The sequence below is a fragment of the Colias croceus genome, chromosome 6 (genome assembly GCF_905220415.1).
Source record: "Colias croceus chromosome 6, ilColCroc2.1".
Classification (NCBI taxonomy): Eukaryota; Metazoa; Arthropoda; class Insecta; order Lepidoptera; family Pieridae; genus Colias; species Colias croceus.
The window spans coordinates 5,013,883-5,026,854 of NC_059542.1; the positions used below are offsets into that span (position 1 = coordinate 5,013,883).

General features: G+C 30.1%; 2 protein-coding genes across 2 annotated transcripts; both read right to left on the reverse strand.

Moving 5' to 3' along the window:
* Window positions 1-4,410: 4,410 nt before the first annotated feature.
* LOC123692390 (multiple inositol polyphosphate phosphatase 1-like) lies at window positions 4,411-7,134 on the reverse strand. The gene is made up of 5 exons (XM_045637129.1): window positions 6,942-7,134; window positions 5,804-6,225; window positions 5,624-5,713; window positions 5,005-5,462; window positions 4,411-4,609 (listed from the first exon to the last, which is right to left on the reverse strand). Exons 1-5 carry the CDS (start codon window positions 7,102-7,104, stop codon window positions 4,486-4,488), a joined length of 1,257 nt encoding a protein of 418 aa, XP_045493085.1. The 5' UTR covers window positions 7,105-7,134; the 3' UTR covers window positions 4,411-4,485.
* A 1,714-nt stretch (window positions 7,135-8,848) lies between these two features.
* Window positions 8,849-12,308, reverse strand: LOC123692644 (multiple inositol polyphosphate phosphatase 1-like). Its single transcript, XM_045637413.1, has 4 exons — window positions 12,091-12,308; window positions 10,248-10,672; window positions 9,866-9,964; window positions 8,849-9,331 (listed from the first exon to the last, which is right to left on the reverse strand). Exons 1-4 carry the CDS (start codon window positions 12,245-12,247, stop codon window positions 8,849-8,851), a joined length of 1,164 nt encoding a protein of 387 aa, XP_045493369.1. The 5' UTR covers window positions 12,248-12,308.
* Between the last annotated feature and the right edge of the window lie 664 nt (window positions 12,309-12,972).

The following is a 12,972-nucleotide window of genomic DNA, read 5'->3' on the forward strand; positions in this document are numbered from 1 at the left end:
ATTATGAGTTTTCTGAAGGAAATATCATATAGAGGGCACTTTGAACACGTTTTATAATCACGTTTAATAAACGTTGAGGATGCGATTTTATGACTCGCATAAATAACACCAGTAGAAGGGTAAGAAAAAATAATTGGTCTTTTAATAAATTATCCTTGTGAACATAACATAATGAAAATGAAAAAAATATATTAGCTTCTTTGCTTTAGTTTTATTCATTATGTTCTAATTGTATTTGCTCATAGGAGATAAGAAAAAATAAAATTATTCATAATCATTAATCACATGCGAGGAATCTGCAATAATAATATTATGTATCTCATATACATATTTTATATGTATTTTGTGTGTCATTGACCTGTAGTATTATTTAAAAAACTACAAAAGCGACAGCTGAGATTTTATTGTTCAAGTCAATGATTATAAAACATAATTCGTACTTAAACGTAGCGATACAAGCCAGTAAGTAGGCCTACTGGTTTGAAACCCTTATACCTTTATAATTATCCTTTAATTTCATACAATTAAAAGTAAGAGACATCAGTGGAATTAGAGTAAAATTTTTATCTTAAAAATCTACAAACCTCAACCCATTCTGAAAAGCGCGTATAACAGTAAATAAACCAAATAGAAAACTGATATGTGACTCAAAAGGCGGGTTTTTAATATTTTTGTACTTGAAATACCCAGTATTTAATATCCAACTGTATTTGTGTTCCTAAGTTCGGATAGAGCGTGTATGTAGATTTGAATCAAACGGCTTGTTATGCAAATATACAGACCATTTGAACTAGAACGAACGGATGATCAAAGGCAAATGCAATAATATTTAAAACTTTGTATTGGTTTGAAATACCATTTCAAATATGAAGTTTATTTAATTAAAGTATTGGAATGGTGATTCTTTCTCTGTCAAGCATTATAAAATGAAGCTTTAGGGTCTTGCAGATAAATATTTAAAACAATTAAGCTGTATTTGTTTGTGTTGTTGAATATTCAGGTCTCAATGACTACAGATTTAAATGGAAAATCTCTTTTTGAGCTATATAATCCATTTATCAGGGAATACTATATTACATCACGCTTCGACCATTAGGAGCGGAGCATCAATGAAAAATGTTGCAATATACGGATAAAAATATTCCATTTGACAGCAGATAAAGTTGCGTGTATTAGCTACATATATTTTGATATGAAAATTATACTATGAGATCCCAAAATGTGATAATTAATTATTCTCATTATAAGTTCAGTGATTATGAGTCAATTTTTCAATCCATCCATTTCTTATTCGATGAATATAGTACAAACAAGTTACAACCATTTCAAAAATGTGTTACTTGCCCGTTTGACATTTTACAAGTGACATCTTATATTATTGTGAATACTTTAATCGGCCCTAAAATTAGAAATTTGTCCTTTTAACTAAAATTCCTACCTACTTCGGAACAGTAGTAAAATAGGTAAATAACTTTATTCATCTACATATTCCACGAGATTTATAAGCAATGTTTTGCGGTTACTGTTATAAGTTATGATCGTTCCTTCCTTCCAAAAAGGGTCTAAAATTAAATTATAACTTTTTGATAGATCGCCACGTTTTGTGGTAGGACATAGCATATGATTCTTTTGCAATTTTTCAGCCAACAGATTTGTATATATCAAACAAATTATTATTAGTTTACCTCTAATAGCAATTGATCAAAATGAAATAAAAAATTGATATATTAAAAATGTTTATTTCTTCTGTGATGCCGTTTCATCGTATCTTTTATTCCCTAGCGAACCTTAACGCGTTGATACCTAAGTTTATTGGCGAATAAATATAAATGAAAAATGAACTTATACAGTAGGTATTTAAATGTTTGTAACGGGTTAAAAGCATTAGGTACGTCAACAAGTTGTCGTATAGAATTGAAAAAAAAAATGTTATTTCCAACTGATTATTTTCTACAGAGAAATTTTCCAATATTAATTTAATTAGATAAAACACATTTTATTAATAAAACTTACCATACACCAGGTATTTCTGTACTGAATATTAAACAAAATATTTACTATTTAATTCCAATATAATTTAAAAACATTAAAAATAAATTCGAATCAACGTATTCTTGAAACTAATTTATTTGATTGAGCTTTCAAAGATCGGTTCGCCAATTGAGCTGTGATTGCGAAAAAGATAGGTTAAATTGAACGCTGTTAATAGACCTGCCATTGGTGTTTAATTTTCGCAGCATGTTTCCACCGAAACGTTTTACTGAGATACAAAATATTATCCTTTAACGCCCAGGTATTTTGTGCGATGTGTGGAACGAATTATTTATTATAGAGTTATTTACTCGTATTTCTTTTTATCTTGGGAAATTTACTTTGAAATAATTATTGCAAAAATATATTACAATAATTAATAGCTAGCTTCAATAATTAATTGTTACTTGTTCGCTATTCATAAGCGGGAAATTTCATTTAAATATAAAAATAAAACAGGTCATAATCACAATTTTTTTGTATATTTGTAAGCAGAACATTTCGAATTACTTAAATAAATATAAATACTCATAAATATATCACAATTTTTTCGAAGTCAAAAAGCTAAAAAGTTCAAAGAGATGTTCGATTCCCGATTAAGGAACATAGCTAAAATGTTTTATTTTCGTACCAAATAGTTGTTGGTTGTGACTTGTGTAAAACATTCTAGAATTTTCTAGACAGCATAGGAATTAAGTCTGTTTGTATATACATAAAGTTTTGTGCAATACATTGCTTGTTTGAAAGCCACTGAAATCCAGGTGGACACAACTATGAATAGATAACAAGCAAAACTGCTTTTTGTTGTATACGATAATTCCATCAGGTACATTTAGTAAATAGTCAGCCAGCTTATAGAGTCCCAAGAGCAACACATTGTACATATTTAATTTGTGTTTTCAGCAAATTGAATTACAAATTCTATGTTATTACATGTTTAAGAAGGTTCATTCAAGATCAACAAGCGTGTTTTCCTAATAAGAATTCTTGTTATAAATAGTTCTTTACTCTAGTTGTAAATTTCTTATTACTTCAAAATAAATAAAATTAAAAAAGTAAAGCACGATCTATCATTTCATTTCATCTTAGTATTAGTATTATTATTTACTAGTGGTCCGCCCCGGCTTCGCCCGTGGTACATATTTCGCAATAAAAGGTAGCCTATGTCCTTTCTCGGGTATCAAAATATCTCCATACCAAATTTCATGCAAATTGGTTCAGTAGTTTAGGCGTGATTAAGCAACAGACAGACAGACAGACAGAGTTACTTTCGCATTTATAATATTAGTATGGATTCCCAATCTCACACCAAACAAAATCTATTTATTATCAGCTGATAGAGAACGTTCAACTCTAAAGGGTAAAACAAGTTTTTCGTAATAAACTTGTTTTCGGACAATTTTATACTTGAGCCGCATTATTTCTATACTAAGTCATTTCAAATGTGTTTATTATTATGAATAATTGAGTGATTGAATTAATGCGTAAATAATGAATTATTTTCTTTATTAATTTACTAGTATTTTATACTTTGTATTGATAACTCTTGATGAAACTGCATTTTTCATAGTTAAGATTTTTTAATAAATAACTATTTGTAACAAAACAACTTGTCAATGCTTACGTAATACGTAGGTATTATGGAAGCAAAATAAACAACCTTTTATTTTAAATTTCATACAAAAACTGTAAAAAAGCTGACGGTTGCGCTTTAATTGTTTTTCGTACACATTTCGTGTACCAACTATGTAGCTGCAGTTTGTGAGAGTCACCTGAACAAATGTTAAACTGTGGTTTAAAATGTTTATTTTTCTCTAAAAAGTATTCTATTCGTTTTGCATACTGTTCACAGTTGAGCCTTTGTGGAAACATTAGGTTTTTATAGCTACTTAGCATCTGCTTAGTGAAAAAAAATATGTCAGTTTAGCAAAAGCTAAAAGTTTAAGTAGTTTTTGTACTAATTAAGTCATTGAGCTTTGGTTTTAAACCAAAGCAAAAGACCAAAGAAGTCAAGGGTAATTCTCGTTGTACTAATGTAATTCGTGGTGTTGTCTTCGTAAAACTCGTTGGAATTAACTTTAAAATAAACATAATGTATTTATTTTATACCAATATATTCCGGTATGGATTTATTATAAAATGAAATTTTTATTCATTTTAGAAATAAAAATACTCGTGATCAAATTTTATTATATTATGAATATTAATTATAAAGCATTTGAATGCCATAAAATCAAAAATATCAAATTCAATAAAAATACTGTTAAATATTGAATTGTGTTTTAAAAGAATTATATAAATATTGTTGTGTTGCTAATAAGGTAAAAAAAACTACAAATTAATACTTATTTATTTATTTCGTTATATAACCTACATACACAGCACTGATACGACACAATCAGTAAAAGATTTAGGGCAGATATTCACAAAAAATGAGGTCCACAATGAACGAGTTCAATTTGTTTTCGACTTCAATTCCTGCCAAGAACACACGCCGTCTCCACATAACGATCTTATAGGCTCCTCGTTCATGTAGAAAACAACGCTGTAGTCATCTTCCTGGCTTTCACTTTTACATCTGCAAATTTAATTGTTATATAGATTAATAGTTAATTAAATTAAAAAGAATTTAAAATGGAGCTTTACTATTGTGGCTTTAAATTTTTCAAGAGAACGGAACAAAATTTCAAACGGAAATTAACTTTAGTAGGACCCAAATATACCGCATACCTACATAAATAATGTATTATGAGAGATTATTTGAGATATTAAGTAATTAGCTCTACCAAACAATTTTAAACATCCAACTATAATTAGAACAGCGAGTTTATGAAAAATGAGTAATTTTAAATTTGAGAGAAATTTTTAAATGTGGTAAGAAGCTTTAAAAATATCATAGAGTGCTTTAATTTTTAATACGCTCCAGCGAGTTCGTAATCCTTATAATTTTAACAAAATACTCTTTGCACCGACCTGTGTAATACTGCTAAGAAATTTCCTGAATACACGGACATAACACTGGTCCTCCATTTTCTCTCTGGGTCTCTTTGTGTGCCTGTTAACGGGCTGTTATCTTTAAACAGACCAAGCGCGGTGTAAATTTGTTCTAGAGTATCTGTATAAGTAACATACGACACGAACTTCTTCCCTTCCCCGAGTTTGACCTTCTCGAAATTTCCAAAAAGGTCCGCCAAAGGCACACCTCCCAAAAGTGCGCTGACGGGAGATCCGTAACCATTTGAATAGAAATGTCTCAAGTCTTCTTCATATTCCAAAACTTGCAAGTCGTCTTTCGTGAAGAGTGCACACCAGGGACTCGCCTTGCCGTCGATCCCCGACCACGTGTAGCGACACAGATTATACAAAGCCGTAACGTTGTCATCTGTGAGAACATAATCGATCCCGGTTCGACGCTGAATACGATCCTTAACCTACATACAAAGAAACGTTTATGTATCTAGAATGTATATAGAAGTCTAAAACACATTTGTACATAAAATTGTGAAGCACTGTTGTTATTAAAATAATAAAATTTATTTTTTTATTTCATTAAGAAGGCAGTACCATTACTTTTTATTTTGAACATACTTACAACAAGATAGTCTGATGTGTTTAGATATTTACTCATTTCTACGTCCAAGACCACATTATTTTTCGTAGACTTTTCACTAGTAGCTGACGGCTGAAATAAAATGAAATTTTAATATATATCATGAACTTAAATTTAATTTATTCAGACATAAAAATTAATCAATCTTTTAATGTTGCTTACAGCAATATCATCATATCCCGTTTTGGGCTTATCAATGGCGACATTTTTAAGTCCCAATCCTTTGACAAATTCCTTTAAACTATTTTCGAACCATTTGCCATTCGCAGATCTAAATGTTGAAGTACTTGTTTGTACATCATTCAAAATATCAGGGAACGCTTCCCTTAAGCGTTTCCCCAGAAATAGCATTTCTTTGCGACCCTCATCAGTTATATCCTCCTTGTTCTCAAACATTTTGCCGTCAAATTCCCAATTGCGTAAATTTTCCACATCTTGAGCGCATAATGAACTGTGTCCCTTTTCGTAACTCGAAAATATGTATTTTCTAAGAGATACTGCTTCTTTCATAGCTCTACCGGTAGTCAGATCGGGATATGTTTTACCATGTCTGTATATTCCCCAGACACTTACAGGTTCACAACCTAAAAAAATGTAGTATTTTTATTTTTGTTCGACAAGGCAGAATATTTGCATTTTTATTTTATGGATTCACATAACAGTAAATAAAATGGATTGCAAAAATTAATTTGCATTGCGATTTCGAACGATTTGTTTGTTTATGACAATATGATATTTATGATGTTCGCAACTACTCGTATATTAAAATCAAAGTATATGTACGAGAGACAAATTCTAAGACAAATCGAGTAATGATTGCAAATAAGACTTATCTATTAATAGATATTATAACAATATGCTCAGTTTCAATATCGTTCGCAGGGTTCGGTTTCACGTTTTGATAACTGAGACTTTGATTAATTTAGATCCGACCAGATACCGACCCAAACTTAATTTTAGCGACTTGTCATTTCGAGAAACTAATTTACTAATACTAATTTGCAGCAAGACATAGTAAGATATAAATAAACTATTCAACTGAATACTAACAGTCAGAGCTTGGGAAAAATGATGAAAAGTGCATGAAAAGTGCATGAGTTATATTTTGATTAAAAAATCCATTTATTTTTTTAAACGAATTAACCACATTCGAAGGATAAAAAACAGATATACTTACCTTACAATTTAATTTAAATACCGACTTGATTTTCAATATCAAAGTCGATTTTTGAAATCTAAGAATTTTATATATAGCAGAAAAGTTTCAAGTTATGAGATACTCAACTTCATTGAATCTTACCTTCTAATTTGACTACTGAGTCGCGTATATCACCTCTTACTAAATTATAAGGCGTTTCACTCGATAAATATTTGTATGGACATCCCGTATTCCAGTAACAATAGTAGGAAATTACAGAATTAACGAAGCAACAAAGGAGCAAATTTAATAAAATTATCTTCATCTTGATTTTATTATGAGATGTCTAACTCTGAGAGCGCATAATCTTGAAATGGAAGCCTCACCATTAGTATTCGATTTGAGAAACTAATGTAAAATAAAAACAAATATTTATCGCTGGTTATAAATTTAGTGGATAAGAGGATCGGCAAAAAAACACTTGAAATGCATAAATTAGTTTATTAAGTATAAACTTGACTAGGTTCAAGGACAAGTCGTACAGAATTATAATCGCTTGAAAGAGAGTTGACGAACCGGTAGATTGCTTTCGTCTCTTATAAGTCCATTATTTCTTCGTCGTTTATCATCGGTTCTATGTGTATTACAACCTCTTTTGAACACAAAGGAAAATCATAAAAGCAATCGTCGCAAAAAAGTATGAATTATTGTTACAAGTAAGTTTTGAAGAATTATATTTTACTTATATAATAATATTATGAGTCTCCCGTTGATGTCTCCTCTTCAAGTGTGCTTTTAAATCCAGGCTTTTTGAAAGCTCTATTATTTCTTAATTTTCAACTTGCGAAATGTTACTCGCATTGGAGAAAACAACTAAAGCTATTATTGGATGAGTTTATACTTTGATACAAATTAAGCTTCTCTCACAATTCTTCAGGTCGTCGTTTTTCAAAACAGACATATTTTAATAACACATATTATCAAGCGTTACGTTTAGAAATGGTTTCAATTTATTTTCAAATTCTTGCCACGAACATATTCCGTTATCACACATTGATGTTAAAAGCTCTTCATTTAAATAAAATCCCACTTTGTAAACGTTTCCTCCGCATCTGTAAATTTATGAAAATTGTTAACGACCTCCATTTGTGAGCAAAAAAGGGATGTTATTTAACTTGTCCCCATAATGGTTTTACTGACGATTTGATTCGAATAGGGTTACTTTAGTTCAATAACTAGGATGAAAAATGTCGTCCTTTCTCTACTAGACAGTTAATATCCATAATGTGAGACCCACATTTTATGTATAGATACTATTTAGTGTTACGTTATTTTAAGGTGATCAATTAACAATTGGAATTCTCACGAATACAATTATATCCTACACAAACAAATTTTGATCATATGAATATATACACACAAATAGAGAATGTCATAGGTTGGGATTACATATGTAAACAGTGTAACTTTACCCGTCTCGCGTTTGTATGTATGTACGAGTGTATTTCCCCCTGTTACTTTAACAATTGATCTATTTAATGGAAGTAGACAATTTAGAACCCCACCATACAATAATTAATCATCACATTCTATCAGATCAATTAAATGTGATCATATCAGTTACATTCGTAGTATATTAATAATGTTGAGTATTTCACATATCTAACGTAGAAATGTGAGGAGTGGGGTTTGATTCCCGAAACTTAGAACAATAGGTATCATTCAGGAGATTGATAAATGAAAAGTGAAAAAAATGCGAAATACATGCAAGGATACTGGACTTAGGTAACTTAAAATATAGGTAAAGGAATACAATATCAAAATTCAATTTATCGTTACACTAAAGTGAAATATCCAAACCAATATATTTCTATCGTAAACATCCCTTGTATTCCAGTAACAACACAAAGCAAATTCTGCGTAATCGCACTCAGAACATGCATTCACGAGAAATAAAACTATCACAACTTTTTTTCCCAATACTAGAGTTCAAAATCCACCTACTGGCACAAAAACAAGGTCAATCTAACGTGCCAATTAGGTCGGCCAGCTTTCTCAATTAGCAAGTATTAAACATTTATCGTATTTAAAAGACAATACCTATACAAAACTGCAATTAAGTTCGCTGCGAATGCAGATACTTTTGAAGAACGCCATTTTCTATTCACGTTACGAAATGTACCCGTGAGCAGCATTTCATCGTTAAATACTCCGAGAGCTGATACAACCATATCCATCATGGTAGCATGGCTAAAATTCGCTACAATTTTGACACCACTTCCATTTTTTGCTTCTTCGAACTTCTTGAATAGATCAGACATGACTATCTCTCCCATGCGTACATTAATTTGATTGCCAAAGCCGTTCCTGTAATAATGTCTCAAATCTCCTCCGTATTCCATAATTTCAAGGTCTTTTACTGAGAATAAAGCGCACCAGGGACTTGGTTTATTGTCGATGGCTGACCAGGCATACCGACAAAGGTCATAGAAGCCAATAATGTTATCATTTGTAAGCTCCGCGCCAACTCGATTTTCTATTCTCTTTTTTGCCTGAAACGTATGGTGGATCAATATTCAAAAACATTTCATCTGTTTCGTATCTGAATACATTTTGTTTTGTTATTTGAGTATTTTGTTTTCGTGATTTTTTTATATTTATAGCAGCAAAGGAAACAATTTAATGTTAGCTATATTCTATGAATCTAAATTTGGTTAAAATATTCATAGGTAAATAGTACCTACACTTTTTCATTTATGCGTTTAGAAAAATGCATTTTAATATTCTATAACTTTTCTGATTGTCTTAATTTTATCAAAATAAGTGATGTAGTAAATAATGTAAAAAAAAACTAGCATTGCCAAAACTTCTACTAACAAATAAACTCCCTACGGAGCTATTACGAATTCATCTTCCAAGCAATAATATAAAACTGCAATAAGCAGTACTTTTTAAACAATAACATACACCTTTATTTTGTTACATTATTACTTATTTTAAGGAAGCGAAGTGATTCTCAACTTATATACGTAATAATTTTCAGATAAGCATCATTCATCTGTATATATTTATTATTTACTACTTACAGAGAGGTATTCCTTTGTTTCAAGATATGTATTAAATTCGATATATGTTTCAAGATTTCTTCGAACTTCCTTCATGTACTTCGGACATCTATAATAAACCTGTAATAAAGATTGTATTTTTATGCACAAATATTCATAGGACACTTGTTTTTTTAGTTACTACTAAAAAAAACAATTACTACTCAGAACATACAACTTATCAATTGTATAAGTACAATAATAGTAACGCAACAATATTTAAGGATAAAAAATATATCTAAAGGGCCTTCATGTGTATGAAAGCTCTTTATGGATTTGTATTTGATTTATTAACTGAGAAATTCTTCCGCAACATGCATGATACAAGGAACTTTTAACAAACTATGATGCACGTATAACATACCGCTAAACTATCATTTTGCTGAGCCAAATACTGAATATCCATACTCTTGTTGTTCGACAAGCCTTCAACGAATCCGGGCACGCCATCTTCAACCCAATCTCCATAGGCCGATCGTATAATATAGCTTGCATTTTCCACGTTGTCCAACAGTTGTATAAAGGCCTCTCTTAACCTCTTTCCAATCCCGAACATTTCTTGATAGCCCTCTCTGGTTAAGCTTTGAGGTTTATCAAACAATTCGTTGTCAACTTGCCAATTAATCAAGTTTTCTACATCTTGTGCACACATAAACCTATTTCCTTTGTCATAAGTGGATTTAACTTTACTTCGAAGTAGTATTGCGTCTTTCATAGGGAGGTTATAAATTGCTCCTGGACTTCGCTTGCCGTGCCTTACTATTGTCCAAATACTAATAACTTCACATCCTTAAAAATCCAATATTATGCTATAGACATTAGACACCTCTACCAAGCCTCTACCATTGTAGAGGTACATTTTACAAACTAATTATTTCACGAGATGTAATATAAAAATGTCATTTTTGAATGAATATTAATTATGAGATTTTTTTAAGAAGAAAGTCTCTATCGCTATAAAACAAAAAAATTTAATAACTTAAAAGTTATTCAATATTTTCATATTTAATTGTTATGTCATACAACACGCTACACATTTTAACGTCATATGCGGAATTTAAAATATTGTAGTAGTTTAAAATTGTATGTTAAAAAAAGGTCTATCACTATGATAACGAGGCATGGGTGTAGAACGTACATCCGGGCCCAATTATGCATTTATCAGGTTGATAACTAATTTATGATTTCATCATTCATGTTACATCAACTAGATACAACTATTAACATATTCCCATCAACTCATAAAATATCTTTGGGATATAAACTATTCGAGATCAGTAAACTTGTGTATTCCACCTTGTGTAAAATTCCACCGTCCATTTGATGCTTGTAAGGAATTGTTCATATAAATATTATCACGCTAACGGCTAAACAATATCGTTCCCCGTTCCGTTGCCCCGTTCGTGGCATTCTTTGGGGGAGGCTTTTACCCGTACGGGGTCCATATAGAAACCTACCTAGTACTTAAATTAACTTTATTTAATTGTATTATCTTGATTGGTATCTAAACTGTTCTAATATTGTACTTAAATTGTAACTGAAACTGTAACTATATCTTATGGACAAAATAAAGCTTTATTTATTTATTTATTTTATTTATTTTATTTAGTGGCTTTACTAAATGAGGCAAATGCATTCAGTTCAGTCATTTAATTCACTAAGTACTTATGCTTATATGTTTATTATTATTAATTATTACACTTACTTAAATACTCCATTCGTTTCAATGCAAAGAACATAGAACGTACTTATTTTCTATTATGTATAATAGGAAGGTATTATTTATTCTAAGTTAAGTAAACTTTTATAATACAAAATATTTATTTACAATAATTTAGTAGGTAGATATATTTTTAATTAAATCTCATTTAAAGCTCGATAAGATAAAGACAATTTAATTATGTAAATTCTTTAATAATTTACGTAAATCAATCAATAAACAATCTATATGCCTTTATATAAAAGATACAATTTAATTACTTTGATGTACTATATTACATCAAAGTAATTAAATTCTCTCTTTTTATAAAAAGGCGCATAAGTTGCAATAATTTAACTATTACATTATGATCGTGTAAAACAAACAAATTAATAGATTGACTTAGATTGCGTAGAGTATTTATGGTAAGTAATTAACAATAGCTTCATCAAGGTCCGCTGAAAACCCTAAGCAATTAATTAACGCACACTTTAATTAAATAACTTACCGTCAAGCTTTACAGCAGAATCCCTGATATCACCCCTAATACAGTTATACGGAGTTTTACTTGAAAACTTTGTATATTTACATGAATTCCAAAAACAGTTCAACGACATGGAAAAATGTACACAATTGAAAATAAAAATAAACGCGTAGAGTTTCATATTTTCTCTCTAAAATGTAGACAATTTTACACAACTCGGCCGTCAAATGATATGGTGGGTACTAAATTGATAGTGTACGAATGTCACAACTCATTATTCTCATTACCAAGATTTTTATAATGACCTATATACATAATATTATAGTATAGTGTATATATTTACCATCCATTGAGCATTAGACACAGTACATTAACAATTTACTTGCATTCATTTCTCATGAAAATTTTACATTAATATTTATTTTTGAATACTATTATTATCTGAATACTATAATAGATATGAACTATATTTTATTTGTATAACATATTGTTTGCATGAATGCTATTAATACGTTGATATGGTTTGCCCGGTTAGCGAGGTTTGGGTCGAGGTAAACCAATCTTCAGAATACAATATAATTTACGATAACTATAATTGCAAGATTATGTTTTAATTAATGAATGTACAAATATGAACTTGTCATAAGTTATAATTTATTAATTTTTAAATATTTTTTGGAATAAATATCTTTCTATTCTATTCTATTGTATTAACCCTATGATTCGTGACCTTTGTACTGTAATATTAAACGTACGTCACGTAAACCTTTTCATGAAATGAAAAGTCTTTTAATAGAAAAAGGGAAATGAGAATAAAAATTGACTATACTTGGTTACTTATAGTATAGCCAACACTTGCCTTTTCGTCTAACTTTTTCAGCAATCTTAGAAAAAATATATGAGCCA